The 19,704-nt window shown below is 45.7% G+C and overlaps 3 protein-coding genes across 13 annotated transcripts in view; all 3 read right to left on the minus strand.

Moving 5' to 3' along the window:
* Positions 1 to 11,257, minus strand: part of bmp2k (BMP2 inducible kinase) — a 28,522-nt gene extending 17,265 nt beyond the window's left edge. Inside the window, exons 1-2 of one of the 3 annotated variants that reach the window (XM_047016822.1) lie at positions 10,233 to 11,257; positions 243 to 361 (exon numbers count right to left, since the gene is read on the minus strand). In XM_047016822.1, coding sequence (XP_046872778.1) covers positions 243 to 361; positions 10,233 to 10,383 — 270 coding nt within the window. In that variant the 5' untranslated portion in view covers positions 10,384 to 11,257. Of the gene's footprint in view, positions 1 to 242; positions 381 to 10,232 lie in introns of all 3 variants that reach the window. The other 2 variants (XM_047016823.1, XM_047016824.1) reach the window with 2 other exon arrangements.
* A 2,544-nt stretch (positions 11,258 to 13,801) lies between these two features.
* On the minus strand, positions 13,802 to 17,349 carry anxa3a (annexin A3a). Of its 5 annotated transcripts, none has more exons than XM_047016820.1 (14): positions 17,272 to 17,349; positions 17,021 to 17,066; positions 16,859 to 16,909; positions 16,538 to 16,625; positions 16,233 to 16,291; positions 15,871 to 15,984; positions 15,698 to 15,788; positions 15,512 to 15,591; positions 15,296 to 15,352; positions 15,087 to 15,180; positions 14,868 to 14,963; positions 14,614 to 14,672; positions 14,272 to 14,394; positions 13,802 to 14,092 (listed from the first exon to the last, which is right to left on the minus strand). In XM_047016820.1, the coding sequence occupies exons 2-14, from the start codon at positions 17,033 to 17,035 to the stop codon at positions 14,033 to 14,035; spliced, it is 987 nt and encodes a 328-aa protein (XP_046872776.1). In that variant the 5' UTR covers positions 17,036 to 17,066; positions 17,272 to 17,349; the 3' UTR covers positions 13,802 to 14,032. The 5 variants fall into 5 exon arrangements, with proteins under 5 accessions (XP_046872776.1, XP_046872775.1, XP_046872773.1 ...); XM_047016819.1 differs by having other exon boundaries at positions 16,197 to 16,291; positions 17,272 to 17,347; XM_047016817.1 differs by having other exon boundaries at positions 16,197 to 16,291; positions 17,021 to 17,138; positions 17,272 to 17,342.
* Positions 17,350 to 17,725: 376 nt separating this feature from the next.
* fras1 (Fraser extracellular matrix complex subunit 1) overlaps positions 17,726 to 19,704 on the minus strand; it is a 98,541-nt gene continuing 96,562 nt past the window's right edge. For all 5 annotated transcript variants that reach the window (XM_047016812.1, XM_047016814.1, XM_047016813.1 and 2 more), the window contains one exon: positions 17,726 to 19,684. In XM_047016812.1, coding sequence (XP_046872768.1) covers positions 19,046 to 19,684 — 639 coding nt within the window. In that variant the 3' untranslated portion in view covers positions 17,726 to 19,045. The remainder of the gene's footprint in view (positions 19,685 to 19,704) is intronic.

The following is a 19,704-nucleotide window of genomic DNA, read 5'->3' on the forward strand; positions in this document are numbered from 1 at the left end:
ACCGATGCATTACATCCCTCTTTTTATTAGTCAACGAGATTACTATTACAGCCATTACAAGGTATGATATGGTTGTAAAGTTCAAAGGTAAATACGATAAGGAGTTGCAGAGCCCAGGTCTTTCATGATGTAGCCTATTATTATGTGGCCTATTATTAACAATTTTGATAACTAAGCTTAACCTGGCGTTACACGTATGGATTTCTACATGTTGGGCTCAGGACCAGTGTTGATGACCTCACCATGATGGTGACCTCCCTCCTGTAGATGCTAAGATCAGGGACGTTGTTCACATACATCCTTTTCAGGGCACATCGGACGCCAGCGTGCGTGCGAGCCAGGAAGACCACGGAGAAGCCCCCTGTGGAGGAAGAGCAGGGCTAAGGGAGGAGGAAGGTTGTGATGATATTCAGATCCACACAGACACACAGTGAAATATGTCATGTTGTTGCTGAAGCATTAGAAGATGCTTGTGTGTCTCTGAATACAGCAGTTCTTCCAAAAACCGACTGGTCTGTGGTCAAACTGCTGTGAAGCTTGCAGATCCTCTCAGTCCAGCCAGGAGGCAGCACATGCTCTGCTCACCAGGCTGAATCTACTAACATCAAGAGACGGGTCCTTCCAGCTCGTAATGAGAACGACCAGGCAGGCAAAACCCCTTGTGACATAACATGGCATCTCAGTAAGCTACCCTCCTTCCCTCCAGCTGCACTGTCTCCTTCCCTCCAGCTGCACTGTCTCCTTCCCTCCAGCTGCAGTCTCCTTCCCTCCAGAGACCTCCAGTCTCCTTCCCTCCAGCTGCACTGTCTCCTTCCCTATAGCTGCACTGTCTCCTTCCCTCCAGCTGCAGTCTCCTTCCCTCCAGCTGCACTGTCTCCTTCCCTCCAGCTGCACTGCTTCAAGTTCAAGGCTTTTATTGTCAAATGCACAGAATAACACAGGGTCAGTCTGGGCACTGAAATTCTTGGGACAAGACAACGCAAAGCAACCTGGCATAACATAACATAAGTACTCAGAACATAGGTTACACCTATGATAAGCTAACATATAATACAATAAACCTCCTAAATATACAAAATAAACAACACAGTATACTAAACCTATAATACACATAATATCCTATACTAACCTTTTAACCTACACTAACCTACAGACAAGCACCCTCCACAGCCAGCAGGTAGAGGCAAACAAAGGAGGCCACTTCAGAATAACGAGACGCTCCCCAGAGCAACAGGGTGAATAGGAAGTTGGTCAAGTCGGCTGACATGACCAAGACTCAACTGAGATGACATGCTAATGACTGACAGTGACAAACTGCTGTTCTTGGAAGCAGGATGTCACTCTTAACAATGGCAGCCACTATTAAAGACTACAGTGAGTGTAAAACAAGTCAGGGTGAGATACTGAGCAGAGCGTGAACACACCAGGGAACATAGCAACAACTGCTCTGACAACAGAACACCAACAGGAAGGGCCGTGATGCACTCAGCAGCAATAAGGCTGAAACCCCTTGTACTCTTAAAGATGCACTAGGACATGAAAGTGATCCGTGAAGGGAAGGAGATAAAGACCAACTTCTGGGAAGAAAATACAATATTTCCTCCTGAGCAGAGAACATGCTGTTCTAGAAGGTTTCTCTCAGTGGTCTTATCTGTAACTTATTTTGTGTAATGTTTTTCATTTTGACAGACAACTTGACTAATGAATGGAAAATAAGCCAAAAAAAAAAAAAAAAACTATGGGATTAAATTAGGGAACAGAACAGCTATGATTCAAAATAGTCTATACAGTAGCATTATCAGGTTATTCATATTTGTTCCAGAAATGTTTTAACAGTGTTACCCAGTGGAGCATTCATCCCCAGGAGGTTTCAGTGGAGCAGACACAGAGAAGGCTAGTTTCTTCTGTAGCTCCAACACAGCAGGAGAATCAAACCTGTTTGTCGGCTTTCAATGTTGTTTATTGATTTGCCCACACCCCCCATGCAAGCCCAACAGCTAGGTTGAGCTCACAGTGATCTCCTAACCCTAACCCTAACCCTAACCCAACAAGCAGGACTGGAGCGCCTGGCAGAGGAATCACATGACAGGAATTCTTGTGTAAAAGCTGTGTTGAAAAGCAGAAGTGAGCTGGTGTAGGTTGAGGTAGTTTATGACTCCGGATGACTGAACAGGCATGTCGGTCTGTCTACTGCTTGGAGCTGAACAAAATGGTAGAGAATAATACATCTACTCAGTTGTACTCATCAATATGCTTCACATCCATCCTCAAAGAGATTCATACACCAGCTGTTGGCTGCATTTAGCAGAGGGGGGACTTTTATTGTGAAGTGGGGACGTATTGTGCTGATCCCTTTAGCAGGCGGTGCAGCCTGGGGCAGACGCAGGTGGGCTCAGAGAGGCCCCAGGACCAGCCAGACCAGCCAGCCAGCCAGACCAGCCTGCCCGACCAGCCCGACCAGTCAGCCAGACCAGCCTGCCAGACTGCCAGCCCAGCCTGCTCGACTCTGCTGATGGAGGCCATATGCTCCAGGCTCAGGTTCTCTGAATCCGTCCCAGGGTCTTTGTTGCCTGCCTCTGCCGTGCCAAGCATGGAGCCGGGGCCACAGAGGCCATTATTCCACCAGGGTGCCTCTGGAGGGATGATTTGTTAGGAGGCTTTGTGCCCAGAGAACCAACTCTCTGAATAAATAGGGAGAGGGGGGGCTCGCTGCACAGGAGATTGGCTTGGCGTGGCCACTGGAACAACAAGGTTGTCTTTGACTGACTGACATTCAGACGGTTAGCATACGAGACACCACTGCTCTGCGAGGGCTGATCCTCGTGACCGCAGTCCTGTTATTAACCAAGACCGCAAAGCGTGAAACCATCTCAAACTAGTCTTACAAAGAGTAGAACTAAAAACCTTCAGTTTCCACTTCTTACAGAGAATGTGCTTTCAGAAACTCCTCTCTAGCAATGGATGAATCCACGCAGGTCAAATTCCACTCATACCCAACCAACTGGCTCGGCACGTTTCTCAGCAAAAGCAAAAACATTGTTTTAGTCTAGACTTGTCCATGAGTGAGTTGTGGGGAAGCATTGCAGTGTGACAGCACTGTCAGGAGGGAGTGAGCTGGTCAGAGGAGTGGACTTGTCCACATTACTGGGGAATGTTCTGACCCCTTCAGAGCATGACATCACTACAAGACATCACTACAGCAGCTCAGGAAAGCCCCACCAACTACCCACCTAACCCTAACCCCGAGGGCCTGAGGAATGTGTCACGTGACTACTGAGCTCAGCATGGGGACAGATGTTCTCCCTCTGAGTTATGATGTCATCCCCGACAACCCTCTGTTATTACCAGCTTCCAATCTCTCTGGGCCCCCAGAGATGACCCCCCCCCTCCCCCAGAGATGACCCCCCCCCTCCCCTAGAATGACACCCCCCCCTCCCAGAGATGACCCCCCCTCCCTCAGAGTGAACTTGAAATAGAACTGCTGAGATGTATTTGGTATCCGTCATTCCATGTGACCAAGAGAGAAAATAAGTGAAGTATGGTTTCTCCAGCGCTCGCATTCAGCACCCCCCCCCCCACACACACACTTCCTCCAGAGCGCTTTTCCATATGAGCCTCAGTCCCATCTTCAACCATCTTCTCAACCAAGGTTGCCAAAAATAGGCTTAGTTGAAAAGTACTTCCAAATATGCATGTTTGAAACATCCTTTTATGTTTATCCATCTGTGAAACTGAAAAAAACCATTACCTGCAGTCAGCCCTGTCCCAGTGCTCATGGTGCATCTTTCCCAGCTCCCAAACATCACAGTGGTCTTTGTAGACCACTTTCCTCAGTCTAGCAAATATCTGTTAAGAACTTCTCTTGAAAAGGTTCCCCAGAGTCTTCCAAGATGACACTATAATGATGCTCCTAACTTCACGTGTGAAGGTTGTCACTATGTGGCAGCTGTTGCTGTTGGTCCTGGTCTGGGTTAGAACCCCCACTTTCCCCACCAGCACCGCGCTGACTCTGCATTCTGCTGGAACCTTCCAGGAAGCAGCTTAACTGGAGCTCTCTATGAAACAAAGACTTTTGATTCATTCAGGAACCTCCATTCTTACCATTATTAACCTTCTCAACTAACAGTACAAACTAAACAGACTAAAAGGATATTAAACAGGCTGTACCTGGAAAAGTCAAATACTGTAGAATGATTTTCCATGTTGCTGAATTACCTTTCTGAGTCAGAAACCATATTCAGATGTCATAACGTTAGGAGAGCCAGACCATATTCAGATGTCATAACGTTAGGAGAGCCACACCATATTCAGATGTCATAACGTTAGGAGAGCCTGACCTGCTCTGTGGTGGCTGTGACCAAGCTGCCTCCTGACCTCGTGAGGAAACCTCACATGACATCATTAGAAAGAGACCTAGAATACAATCAAGATGTAAAAACAGGTTGGAGCATTTCCTACAAAATAGTCACCCCTGCCTGTACAGTGTTTCCTCTACGTTGATTTTGCCATGGCGGCCCGGGCAGACTTGCCCCCACTGCTAAAACCCTAGAGGAAATACTGCTGTATCGTCATATCACATATCACAATAGGAGATTATAGGGTTTCTCCAACGCATCAAAAGCAGGAAAATATGAGAAATCAATATTGGGCGTTTTTAAACCTAATGCTTAATTGTCAATATAGCATGTTGTTTTGAATATCATTGATGCTCATCATCGTCAATACATTGGTGCATCCCTGGCATATTAGGGAGTGTACTCAATCAGTTGGGACGCTTAGAGATAGCCAGTGTCAATGTCAGACTCATTCCAAATGCGTTCCTTTTATGGACCTTGTGAGGAAGATGGGGTGTTACAACATTGATCGTGTCAGGTTTCTCTGTAGAGGGAGCCTGCTTGTTGATACTTGCAGAGGCTTGATCTAGTTCATCTTCTTGCAGAGTTTTAAGCTCATTATTTATTAGAATCTAATATCCTACAGATAACAGGAACTAGAACACAACAGAAACATCGTTGTCAAGAAACCAACCTGAGATGGGCTCCCTTCTCCTCCTCCTGATAACAGAATATGAAGTCACACTCAGGACTGGAGAGATTCAATCCACTTTACAGTTGAGAGAAGAGTTGTGATTCTAACATCCAAACACCACAAAAACTGTTCAGCTCAGAGAAACCCTTCAGCCTTCATTCAACTAGCTCAGACTTGACTGAGACCCTTCCTCCACAGCTCAACAAGGTGCAGGGCTACTCTTGTATCCTGAATGTGAAGGAATCTTCTGTCCTGTGCAAACGAATTAAGTTCCTCCACATCACTTCAACTGTCTTCCCCCACTGTGCTGGTGAGATCTTAGGAGCAGCACCAAGCCGCTCATATGAAGAGCAGACACACTGCAGCTCATGTGTTCAGATTATGACAATCACAGTTAGGATCTGCCCTAACGTCATAAACATGCCACTCATAAATAATCTCTGCTTCCATGTTAACAGAAGTGGAAGTATTATCCCCCAAAACAAATGACATTTTTATAAAAGGTTCATCTCTCATCTGCCTCTCCTCAGCAGACTGGACTATTCTGGGTGATTTCAAGTGATGATTGGAAGAACAACACAGGTGTGAGGTTGTGTGAAGAGTGGCAGATATAGAGAGGCAGATATGGAGAGGCAGATATGGAGAGGCAGATATAGAGAGGCAGATATAGAGAGGCAGATATAGAGACGCAGATATGGAGAGGCAGATATGGAGAGGCAGATATGGAGAGGCAGATATGGAGAGGCAGATACAGAGAGGCAGATATAGAGAGGCAGATGTAGGGAGGCAGATATAGAGAGGCAGATATAGAGAGGCAGATATGGAGAGGCAGATATGAAGAGGCAGACATGGAGAGGCAGATATAGAGAGGCAGATATGGAGAGGCAGATATGGAGAGGCAGATATGGAGAGGCAGATATGGAGAGGCAGATGAGGAGAGGCAGATATGGAGAGGCAGATATGGAGAGGCAGATATAGAGAGGCAGATATAGAGAGGCAGATATAGAGAGGCAGATATGAAGAGGCAGATATGGAGAGGCAGATATAGAGAGGCAGATGAGGAGAGGCAGATGAGGAGAGGCAGATATGGAGAGGCAGATATGGAGAGGCAGATATAGAGAGGCAGATATAGAGAGGCAGATGAGGAGAGGCAGATGAGGAGAGGCAGATGAGGAGAGGCAGATATGGAGAGGCAGATGAGGAGAGGCAGATATAGAGGCAGATATGGAGAGGCAGATATAGAGGCAGATATAGAGAGGCAGATATGGAGGCCCTGAATGAGCAGACACAAAGCCTCGACCTGGGGCCCAGCACTGCACAGTACCAGCCCTAACACTCTCACAGGCTGCTGGGACAAAAGAGCACAATCTAACCATTCATCACTCGTACAGTATGCAAATAATGTCAAAGGGAGGCATTTTCCCCACGTTCCGCTGCGGAAGATGGGATGATCAGATGGACCTTAGGCTGCATAGGACCATAACATTGATTGGTCGCAATTTTTAAACAACAGGGAATTGTGAAAACTCTCATGCAATACACAGCATCAAATGTTAGAATCTTAGCTAGGAAGGAACCGTTTCGATGAATTAGTGAGTGATCACCACATTTCCGAAAAACATTTTTAAACAATTGTTTTGAGGCAGGCTCTCTGTCGGGTGAACTCTGCGTATCTTTTACAGTATCAGACATTTAAAGTAACACATCTGATGATGCCATTTAAATGAATGAAATCTTTCAAACTGAATTGAAACCATGTGGACAGTAAGCACACCATGTTACACATGGAACACATCTAGTCAGTCATGAACTTCTACCTGAAACTTGTGTTGGACTTTGTATAGGACATTTGTTCACTGAGAACACACCAGCTGTTTGCATGGAACCCCTGTTTGAGCTTCTAGTGTTGACATGCTCCTCTGTGGGTGTGCTTGGGTTAGGGCTGTATTATCTGCATGAGGATGGCATCTCTGAAACCCCCTGGGCCTCCCCCAGGAGCTCCTGCAGGGTCAGCTCGCTGGACCAAAATCTGACTTAATCAAAAAGTATGGAAGACCCTTGACCAGACATTGCCAGAACATAGAGTGTCAGTTTCAGGATTACTTGCTGACCAAAAATGGAAATCCTGTGGAGTCAGCGTTCTCTCAAGCTGAACATGCTGACGGCCCCTCCCCCCTACAATGCTACACTGTAGAGCCACAAACAACGCCTCAATGTTTGTGGCTCTACATGCTCTGGATAAGAGTGTCTGCTAAATGACTAAATGTGCACACCTTTAAGATTGAGCACAAAAGAGATCAAAATGGATCCTGAAAATGTAGGAACTATTATTTATCCAACTTAAGGTTGAGGTCATCTTGTAAACCTGGTGTTACAGAAATCACTGTTTCTGACAAAAGTCTGGTCTCAGTGTTCCAAGAAGTTGCGTATGGATGTCAACATAGGCTGTTTGCAATGTACACATATACACCCACCAAGACCATATGTTCCCGAACAGCACAGCCCCACAACCAGGTCCCTCAAGTTCAGTCTGTCTTTAGTTGGTGTAGCTAGAGGGAAGCCAGTCTGTTTACTAAGGACAGCCTTATACCAAACACAATCTGCCAGAAACCTTGTGTGTCACAAAAAAAATGCCATTTAATGAAAACTCTTTCTCCTCTTCTACCATTTCCAAACAGGCCTACTATTCCTATGAGGTTGGGAGGGTGCGGGCTGCTGTCAATGGTCAAAGACAAATTACTGAGCGACACATTACTTCAAGATTAGGCTACATTAACTACATAACAATACCTGAAAAACATTGTAGTTACATAGGAACTGTGTAAATACTGTCAATTCGGATGTTCTTTTTTTTTTATGGAATTACAAATAATCGTTAACCGATTAAGTAAATATTTGTTAGTTGGAGCCCTATAGTTAATGTCATCTGCAAGTAACATGCTGCAGCTTGGTCTTTGAGGGAGTATGTGCTGGTGGGGAAGACAAGCAGGGTGACCTGCATGCAGATGTTTCCTGAGACTATCTTCTAATGTCTGCATCCTTCACTGACAAGCCAGACCACAGCTGGCAAGGAGGGGAAATGAGCAAGTTCCTGCTCAACTCTGCAGATAGGGGACCAACAACAAATAAAACATGTCAATGTTGAAGAAGTTTATTGTTTAGTATGTGCATGTATGTTTTTGTCCATGTAAACCAAACGTGTCCACATAGGATAAAGTCATGAAGGCAACTACAATCAGCAGCTTATCCCAGTTCTCTGGTGGCTCTGAGGGAACCTGCTGCTGCAGCAGACATGCTGAGTAAAGGCTGGGTGAGGCCCAGGGTGAGGCCCTGAGTAGAGGCTGGGTGAGGCCCAGGATAAGGCCCTGAGTAGAGGCTGGGTGTGGCCCAGGATCAGGCCCTGAGTAGAGCCTGGGTGTGGCCCAGGATGAGGCCCTGAGTAGAGGCTGGGTGAGGCCCTGAGTAGAGGCTGGGTGTGGCCCAGGATGAGGCCCTGAGTAGAGGCTGGGTGAGGCCCAGGATGAGGCCCTGAGTAGAGCCTGGGTGAGGCCCTGAGAAGCAGCACATGATTCAGTGAGCGTCAGGCTAGGAGCTCCCTGCCTGCCAGCAGCAGGCCGGACAGGCCGGACAGGCCTGCATGCTGATGAGGTGTCTGCCCTCACCGTCCTCCAGCACCGGGGGCCAGGCTAGGGGCAGGGCCGGGGGTCGGCTAGGGGCAGGGCCGGGGGCCAGGCTAGGGGCCGGGGGCCAGGCTAGGGGCAGGGCCGGGGGCCAGGCTAGGGGCCGGGGGCCACGCTAGGGGCAGGGCCGGGGGCCAGGCTAGGGGCAGGGGCCAGGCTAGGGGCAGGGCTGGGGGCCAGGCTAGGGGCAGGGCTGGGGGCCAGGCTAGGGGCAGGGCTGGGGGCCAGGCTAGGGGCAGGACTCTCCTGGAAGCCCTTCACACACGTCTACTGAAGAGTTAGGGTTAGTTACTGGGGAGTCCACTGACTCTGCTGGAGGTTTCCCTTAGTGTGCTGTACAGAAACTGAAGGGGAAGCTACATTCATGCTGGAGATCTGGTTTTTATATATATATATATATATATATATATATTAGTTGCACAGCCTAACTGGGTTCAATAACCAACATCCTGGTTAGGTGAGTGTCATAGACATGACACAAAAGGTACTGTTGAAAACAACAACCTTCCTTGGCACCAATGATTAGCCTACAATTCAATTAATTTGTCACATAGGAGGAATGTCATGGTTAAAAGGATGACAGGCCAACTGGAGGCTCTGTTAGGGAACAACACCAAACCAGAATGTTGGACCAACTCAGTCTGCCCCAGCTTCCTCATTCTCACCCCACTTCTCTAATTGTGTATTTTGGGTACTTCTAGAGCATGGTCAACAACAGTCTATTTCAATGAATAGAAAATGTTAGCTGGCTGCTGCTGTCCGTTTTAATCCACTCCAGTTTAAATCTATCACAAAGCCAAGTACTATTTATCAGAAGCAGAACAGCCAGTTAGTCTCCGGCATGCTAAGAGGTTCTGAAGTAGGAAGTTGAGAAATACAAGTTGACTTAAAAACCTTTTATGGTAAATGAGGATTTAGAAGAGAGCTTTAGTTAGGACAGTGTGTAGGAGTGCTAGGCCAATACGCTTTTTTCTCTGATAAATAACTAAAAAAAGGACAGCAATTATGCAAACTAAATGCACTTGAAATTTTTGGCCCAACCTTGGTCCAAGCAATGCTATACGTAGCCAACCATGATAACAGAACAGATAAAACAGAACGTGGTTCTGTTTGACGACACAAGACAAGACACTGGCAAAATCCCAAAGACTAATGTATTGATTTAGCCAAACAGTTGCGAGGCTGAGAGGTTGTTTCCTGCTTGAGTGGAATCCTTGCCTCGCTGACAGCTAGAGGTTAAGCCAGGGACTTAAGTCACTGTGATTTCACTGAATTCAAACGACCACCTGATTAGAAAATGTGTCGAAATCTTGTAATTTTCTCATTCATTCGATTCACATAAAAATGACATTGGAAATGGACAGATCTGTCTAGTTAGACTACTGTCAGCAAACATCGATGATTAACTCCACCATCGTGGACTGTGTGTTGCCCACTATATTAGTGCATTGCTTTGTAGGGCAGGTATACTATCGATCTATGTTATTTGTGACGTGAGAATGTGGGCATTGCACATGGACTTACCTTCGGCAATTAGCTCTTCCACGGTGACCTGATATCGCCCGACAGCAAACACTTTCCCGAAGTAGTTGCTGACTCCAGAGCTGGAGCAGGAGCCGGACCCACCTCCAAGTCCCCCGCTTTCAGACTTAGGCATTCGCGAAAACTTCTTCATTCTTTCTTTCGAGACGAATTTACAAATACAGTCCTTGCAGCTACAGATTATATCTAATTGATAATTCCAGTGTCCCCTATCTACTAATCCCTAATCTTTTCTTATCCTGCATACTCTGCGTCTGAGCTTTTCAGAAGACTCCAAATTAGCTGGCTAGCTAGCTAGCTTTAATTTGAGCGGACTGTCATGACAAGGCGTCTCTCACAATATGATATAATGTTGCCCAGCGTTCAGTCTGAAGACTAGAGAACAGATGTGGTTGCTGGTCGTCTTTAGGGGTCTAAATGTGATAGCCAATGTCAAAAACTCGGCTAACATAGAACAGACGCTAACTAGCTGGCAAGCTAGCACGCATTCCTGCAAGCATGGGGTTGGACCCCGATAGTCGACAATACAGTCAGCCACCACAGGCAGCAAGCATTCTCAAGCGGCACAATAAAGCGTGTGACACCCTTGAGACCGGTGCTCCCAACACGTTCAGTGGATTCGCAGTGGTTCAATGGCATATAATTTGTTCGAAGCGTTTCTTGACCGAAGAACACGTTCACCACGCTGCAACTTTTGGTTTTCAGCTTCAGATGCAAGCGTTAGGTAGCTAGCGTGCTGGCTAGCTGGCTTTTACTATCACTCACCGAAATAGCAAGCTTCAACGTCGCAAATTCTGTCAACATCCGAGGGTAATTTCTACCCAGTGCACTTTATTTACGTGCAACCGTGATCGCTTGTTTAATATTCGGTCACCTCGTGTCTTCTTCCTTCTCCTCACCGAACTCTCGTGACTCTTAGAACAAATAAGTGGGTGGTTTGTTATTGCCCAGACTGACAACCTAACCCAGGCGTTGTCCTTCCCTTCCTATTGTTATGATTGGTGTAAGGAAAGCGAACGCAGACAATGCGCTTCTCTGATGGGGTGGAGTGAATGACTGTCTATGCGTTTCACCTTCGGTCGAGGAAGAACACAACCGCTTTACATGTGTTATGCTAGTGTTTGGTCTCATCTTACATTTATTCATTTACATTTATTCATTTAGCAGACACTTTTATCCAAAGCGATTCCCCAGAAAGAGCTTTGCAAAAGTGCATTGGTCACTGATCATAACAACGTGTCGACAACGTGTCAACATCTTGTCAATTGATTCATACAATCAATTTGAAATAAAAAGTAAGGGCCTATGAGTAAGAAACGTACCTTGTATGACATATGACAAGTGTCATTCTGTCACATTCGGTGCACTATCTGTTATTCCAAAATAAAATAAAATGATTTAATTGATGTAGGTGTCATGTTGCAGTATGGTTTTGTGTTGTTGTTGGCTGAGTTCCTGTAGGTGTCCATCAGTGGGGATTTTCCAAGTGATATAGGAAGTGGCATCACTAGCATGTGACAGTCATTGCACAACTAGTTATCCACACGTTTAACATTTACACATAAAGGTTTGAATTTGTTCAACAACAGTCCTGCTTTTTGCCTCCTAGATGATGAAAAAACAAATCTCTTAACTATGTTGCACCAGTTAAACAAACTCAGACATTTTACACCAACGCTCAGTCAAGGATGTTAGATATTAGATGTTTCCCTGCTCTGACACACTTGATTCAAACATGTTATTATCAAGCTCAACAGACGCCTGATAAAACCCATTCATTTGAATGAAGGTGTGTTGGAGCAGGGAGACATCTAACCATGCAGGGCTGGGGTCTAGCATTGAAAAGGGTCTAGATGGCTGGACCAGACAAAGCACATGGCTAAATTCACGATTACATAAGAGATGGAGGACAGTCACATGACTATCTGCCTGGCGTCCTGGTGCAGCGAGCATAACAGATGGAGGACAGTCACATGACTATCTGCCTGCGTCCTGGTGCAGCGATCATAAGAGATGGAATCAGTCACATGACTATCTGCCTGGCGTCCTGGTGCAGCGAGGGGTTCACTCACCTTGCTGCTCCAGACCTGCAGCCAGCTGTCGGTGTTTCTCCACAGGGCTTTTTCTCCACATCCAGCTTTGTGAACAAAGCTGTTTCAAACTGTTTCCTGGGTGGGATCCCTATTGTCTTACCAGTTACATTGTCAACTCCGTGGTCTTGATAAGAACGCCTATAAAGATAGGAATTGCAATCTACCATCTTTACTAAAGCAACCTTTTTACTCACCGAAATGTCTTCTCTCTCCCCAATACACAGACACACAAACGCACACACACACACACACAAGTGGAAGATAAATATGTCATTTGGGAGTATTTGTTTTCTCTCCCACTCGTTGAAACAGAGAAAAAGAGAGCCCAAGCAGGACAGTTATATTAAAGGATGCTGCTCCTAAATGTTTCAGATGTTTTCTCTTGTTCTATTTCTTTCTTCAAAATAATCTTTGTAACCTCCAACCATACTCAACACCATCATCAGGTAGCGTTTGTATTCCTAGAACTTTTTGCCCAAGTCTTACAGCATTAGACTCAGGGATTCCAAGGTTGTGGAAAATGAGAAGCATTGATTTACTAACTTCCTTAATGGACTACAGGCCCGCCTCAGAGCCTGGCCATGTCTTGCTCTCCAGCGAGGTAACAAATGCTAGCAGGCCAGCTCAGAGTCAGCGTCGGTGCTGAGAGCTGAAACCAGGTTCTGTCGTTCGGAGCAAAACAGGGCTGAACCCTCTTTATAACAGATCTGTGTGTAAATGAGGAACTCTAACCTCAGAGAGAAAAAGGGGATCCTAACATTGAGTCAGTAGTATCAAGGAGACCAGTCACAGCCCCAAGTCCCGTTGGTCTAAAGAGACACCGTCTCCATCTGCTGGACACTGTCAGACAGAGGAGCCAGGACACAATGAGACTGGAATGTGTTTACAAACAGAGAGAAGCTAGGAATGACCCACCTACAAACACAAAGTAGCACATAGTTGGTGTTTTTATTATATAAGTTATGTATTATGTAAACTTTCCAATTATGTTTGCCTGAACAGCATAACTTACACAGTACATGTTTATTGCATGACTCAAAACATGCTTGACAAACTGTTAAGCAAACATCAACAACCTTCCTTTTCACTATTAAATTTTTAATGTTTGCACTGTAAAGATTGTGTACCTCAACTGTACCTCTAACCACATATCTCAAGGAACCACGAGTTGAGGAGAACCAGATGAGAAGATCCTATCATGCATCATCTCTTCCAGAGGGTCAGTACAGTCTTCTGATAGTTTCAATGGATATCGGACTTTGATGAGAGAAAATAAACGTTCTAACCACCTTAAGTCTCGTGGCTCTTAAGTTAGCTGTTCTATCCAGACACCCTCATACAGTTGGACCGTTTATGTACATTCCAACTTGTATTATTTCCTATACTATCAACTGCATGTATATGCTTACATTTTCTCTCTTTAAAGAGTTTAATTTGAAAAGAAGTAGATAACAGAAATATGAGTATTGATTTATTGAAAGATCTGAGTGTAGATGCAGTAGGAAGTGTCAGTACTGTCCTAAAGGCCAATAGAACAGTCCCTGAGGTCTCTCCTGGAGTGAGTCAGTCGTCCCCGGAGTGGAGTCAGTCATCCCCGGAGTGGAGTCAGTTGTCCCCGGAGTGGAGTCGGTCGTCCCCGGAGTGGAGTCAGTCGTCCCCGGAGTGGAGTCAGTCATCTCCGGAGTGGAGTCAGTCGTCACCTCCACAGATCTCCAGCAGACAGGCCTCCAGGTTGCCGGACACGTCAGACTAGAGATGAAAGGACAGGGAAGGACTCAAAACCAGAGCCCACACTTAGGCCACGCCCACACTTAGGCCACGCCCATACTTAGGCCACGCCCATACTTAGGCCACGCCCACACTTAGGCCATGCCCCGTACATCCTCCAGGATAACCTTCACCATAACCTCCCCACCTCCTCTCCTCACCTTGATGGCAGTGTGCAGGGAGTGCTGGTATTGCTTCTTGAACTCAGCCCTGATGTCCAGCAGGTCCACCTCCGAGCGACTCACCATGATGCGGGTGAGTGTGGCCTCGTCGGTGCCCCCTCCCTGCAAGCACAGACACACTCAGACAGCAGGCATGATCAACACAAACACACATGTGAAAACACACATGGAGCCCCAGGTGCTCTTGAACCCTGGGTCACAGTCCAGGGTGCTCTTCTGGAACCCTCGGTCACAGTCCAGGGTTATCTTGTGGAACCCTGGGTCACAGTCCAGGGTTCTCTTGTGGAACCCTGGGTCACATGATGAGACAGGCTGAGGTACCTTCATGCTCTGATGGAGAAGCTCAGCAAAGTATGCAGGGACGCTCTTCACACACTTCACTGGTAAAAGAACACAAATAAACCCTTATTAGCATCAGCGCTAACATCAGGAGTCGTCACAGTCCAGCATGTTGTTCCTGTCGTTTAACAACGCATTCTGTTAGCTGGCTAACCCCGGCATCTAACAATAACAACCAAAATTGACCACCAGTACAGTGAAAAAACTGTGGTATCTGACGACAGTGTGTTTACTACCGATAGCCACCAGCAGGTCTTCCAGAGGTCCAGACATCTCCCTCTCGATGCTCTGCTGAAGAGTCTTCCCACTGAGGCTGTGGTACTCCACCAGTGCTGGCGAGGCAGAAGCAGGTACCGACATCAAGTCATTCAGATATCAGAAGTCCTTACTTTAACTCGTTTAAAGTTTAATCGTTTAACTGTTTAATTTAGTTCAGGACAGAGGAGGGGGCCTACTTTGTCTGAGTTGAGGAACGCTCCTCTGGCACAGGATCTCTACGAACTTGTCCTCATCCGTTCCCCACTTCTTCTCTCCAGCATTGTACAAAGCCTGGTGACGGCAGATCCACAAACATCTCTCTTACTTCTCCATCAGGGTGTGATGTGTTCTCATGTTATGACGAGACTGACAGTTGATTGAGAGGTAAAAGATATCGCTATGCTACCTTGGCATCTTCTTTTGCTTTCCCTGCATCCACCTGTGTGCTCTCGTCTCTCTTGCCCTGGCAAACAACAACACATTTACACAACAAGATATCTGATCACTTTACTGGCACTGACCGTATAGTTTGGATTCTGTATTTTCAATTTGATAGTCCAGCCATCATTTGGCTTCTGGCACAATTTAACTGGGTTCTAGTGTGGAGTCTAGCAGGACATACTTCAGAAAGGAGGAGAATAGCGGTGCCGAATTCTTTTGTGGTTTCCTTCTTAAGATCAAAAGTCAACTTCCTCTCTGTTTCTGTGGAAGATAACACACAGCACGGGAATGGTCCATCCGTCTGAACATTCAGGCCTTATTGAATTATGGAGGGTAACGAAAAGTGAGTTCAACTCTCAATGCTTACCTTTCAAATAGGCATCACAGAGCAGTTTTATCTGTTGGTTGGACCTTGAAGAGAAGATTTCTATCAAGATGCTGTCATCGGTTCCAACTCCCTGTGAGAGGACAGTTCTCCAGTGAGCTGGGATGGTTTAGACCACTCGAACAACACAGGAAGTACATGACGAGGTGGCTCACCTCCATGGCTCTCCTGACTTCCTGACAGTCGTACAAGGCTGGGGGCGTGGCCAGGGCCACCAGCAGATTTTCAAAGTGCCCATGGGTGTCGCCTTTCAGGTCCTGCACCAACGTCTGGTAGAAACACAGGTCAGTAGGATGAGATGGTGGAGCTGTCCTCATAACATCAGAGAGAGAGCAGGAGACATACAGAGAGATAGAGAAGAGTGAAAGAGATAGACAGATAGACAGTTAGACAGTGAAAGAGAAAAAGAAAGTGAGAGAGATAGAGAAAGTGAAAGAGAGATAGAGAAAGGGAGATATATAGTGAGAGAGAGAGCTCTTACATTGCCAGTGTCTTCCAGATAAGCTTTACAAATCACCTGACGCTGAGCATTAGTCCTGTGAGTTAGGATGTCAATCAGAGTCTCCTCTGTGGTGCCTGGAAAGCAAAGCCGAAGCTTGCTGGTTAGACAACACAGAGACTGCTAATGTGCCAGTTGATGACCGTGTTCACTGTTTTGAGGAGCTTCTTTGTCAACTCTCCAGAGGCCTAAATCATTCAAAACTTAAAAGCAGTTCATGAACATATACAATGTTTGTTTTTTTTACTGTGGAATCTGTACAGGATCATACCGGTTCAGACTAATGACAGTTTTCCAGCAATGAATGAAAAAAGTGTTGTCACCTAATCCCTTCATGGCCTTTTTAAGAGCCACAGCATCTTCTGTTGCACTGAAGTTAGCTTTGGGTTGGATGGTCCCCCTGTCCCCAATCTGAACAGCAAATCAGTCTTTAGTATAAATCCAGCTCATCACAACCGATCACAAAGCCCTTTAGCACTTCAACCCCACCACTAACAACAACAACAACAGTTGACATGATGGTAAGAAGTGTGTATCTCCTGTCCTATATAATAAATCCATGAAGGATCCATGCAGAGCTATCTGGAATCGATGAAGCCCCAGCCTTAACGCGGTAGGTGCTCTAGTTAGTAAAGTTGACTTACAGCTGCAGCGAAAGAGTTGGGAGCGTCCGTGACACAGCTCTCCAAATCATCCTGCAGTTGTATTTCACAGTGTTAAAGCAAAGTGGCTGAACAAAAATATTCATATATATGATGAAAAATGATATCAAAATGATTAATTAGGCACTTCCAATGTATCCTTACCCATAAAGAAGCCATTTCGATAGTCGTTAGCGAAAACTAAAACAAACTAAAAAAACGTAATGTTAAACCGCAACAGATGACACGTCCCATAGTGTCGGGAAGCCTGAAATTATGAAATCTATTGAAGTAGACGTAGTAAGTTAATACCAGACAAAAACTAATAGATTAACATTGTTAACTGTTACAAAGATAAAGTGTATGACGTTCAACAAGCTTCTTAAAATAAACTGATTATATCTGCCGGTTCTCACCTGAGGATTTTCAATGCGACCTCTCGTGACTCAGGAACACTTCAGCGCCACACCCTCGACCTGCTGTCAAGACATGCAGGATGTGACGTGCTTGTAAACTCACCTGAGTTACTGATCCTTCCTACATTCAAGGTAACGATGTGTACTTTGGAAAGTGAAAAATCACTAGGGAAGGCCGCAATTACTCATCATATTGGCCTAGCAATAGCTCATTTTAATTGAGGTTAGCACAGTCTATTGACAAATGTGAGCTAATGCTAGTACACATGTCTGTGTTATTCCTCAATACATTAACTTTAATCCTAAAGATGCATTCACGGCAGGTCAACTGTTACTCCGTGTGTGTGTGGAGGCATGATGGATATCTTGGTAAACCTGAAAACTCTCATTCCCCAAATAACTGGAACAGTCACCTAATAAATAATAGAAATCCATTGTGACAAGACGTGTGGTTTTATATTTTTTTATTACTTAAAAGGCACCAAATACAGGTATCATACTGACAGTATTGTAATTATTTCCATCAAATGATAGCACCAAAATAATGCTATCTCCCCAACTTCCCACAGGGTTTTTTGATAGGCACAAAGTATTATGAACAGAGAGAGAAATGGAGAGAGAGCAAACAACATGGAGTGATTCAGAACATTCAGTGCAGTGAGATGTTGGGTTTTGGAAATCAACCGTCAAACCAGTCATCTCACCTCAAGCACACTGTGTTGATCATTCAACAGACTATTGAGAAAACTGAAGATAAACCATAATACATAATACATGATATGAGGGTAATATTGGAAAATACACAATGTAATGAAACATAACATAATAATGGAAACTATGTCAGTAAAAGAATATCGTTGATGTTGGACTGAACTGGTATGTACATGAGGAGAAAGCACAACGTAGGCATAAACAGCAGTCGAATATTGTAGAAAATACCCCAATATATCCAGTATAGAGTTACAGTACTGCAGAGTGAGTGGGCTACATACATTGTACAACCTCCAGAAGTAATCAAAAGTGCAGTTAATCAAAATGCGTGTTTTTCTCATCATGGTTAGCCAACAATAATAATGTTCCCTATGGTCAAATTGGATACCCTTGAACAACACTTTGGATGATCTGTTTGGATATTTGAAATGCATGAAAGATCAAATACTACATGGCACTTTTTTGGGCAGCTTTTGTTATTCATGGTCAGCTTCAAGTAAAACTTGTACTACAATACATTGCAACATATGTTAAAAAAATACATAAGGCTTCAAGATCATAACTGCATATGAGGAGGGATTCTGGTGTAATTGCACTTGAATGGATTTCCTTTTCCACCCCATTAACCCACACAGGCTTAATACTTTCAAAGTGGTTCATTATTGTTAGCACTCAAATGAAATACGCTGAGAAACTGAACCATTCATCAAAAAACGATCTGGAGCCTGAGCTACCGAGGACAAGTCGAAGAACAAAACACTTCTGCTGACTTGAATAAATTGTTGTCGGATGGCAAAGTTGAAAATGAAAGCTTGTACAACCTAACTTCACACAATGGTGGGGCATGGTGTTTGATAGTGGATTGTCTTGATTCCTGAGGTAGCTCAGTTGTGAAATTATTCTGATGCTGAATAGCTCGGACACTTTCCCTTTTTAATCTTGTATAAAAATACATTAACAAAGAATTCCATAATAACAAACAATATTTTAGAAAATACAATTTCCTTTCGTTTTCACTTAAAAACCTCTTCCTCCGTTCTCGGCAGGAGTTACAAGGGTTGGATCAGACTTCAGTGCCATCGTTCAAGTTGTTCTGGAGTTTGACCTCCAGGTTGACCTGCTTGACCTTGACCCCAGCGTTGACCTTACCGTTGACCTTTCCGCTGATGTCCTGGGTGCGGTTCAGGATGTTGATGTTGCGCACCGTGCAGTGCTTGGTGCTGAAGTTCTTCTCCAGGCACTTCTCCAGGCAAACCTCCACCTTGGTGTTGAGGGGGTACTCCTCCGCCATCTTGGGAGCGCTCTTCTTCTTCCTCCCGGACCGCCGGCACTTCCTGAACAGCAAGCAGAAGGCCAGCAGCACCAGCACCAGCAGGGTCACCGCGGCGATGCCCCCGCCCACAGAGCTGCCCAGTTGGGGGTTAAAGGTCGCGGAGGCCTCCACCTCCAGCCTGAGGGTCTTCATGTTGGTGCCGTTCTTCACCTGGTCGCCTTCGTTGTCGTAAATGAGCGACTCGTCCAGCGTCAGCCGCCCGCTGCGGTCCACCAGGTCGCGGCGAGGGCGGCCGTTGCCATGGGCACCAGTGTTGCCATGGACACGGGCCAGCTGATAGCTAAGCGAGCGTTGGATCCGGGGACCAGAGATAGACTCTGGCCCGATGACATAGATCACCTGCAGGTACCACTGATGCCCCGCCTCCACCTGTCAATCACCACAAGGAA

Source organism: Hypomesus transpacificus, unplaced genomic scaffold, assembly GCF_021917145.1.
Source record: "Hypomesus transpacificus isolate Combined female unplaced genomic scaffold, fHypTra1 scaffold_42, whole genome shotgun sequence".
Classification (NCBI taxonomy): Eukaryota; Metazoa; Chordata; class Actinopteri; order Osmeriformes; family Osmeridae; genus Hypomesus; species Hypomesus transpacificus.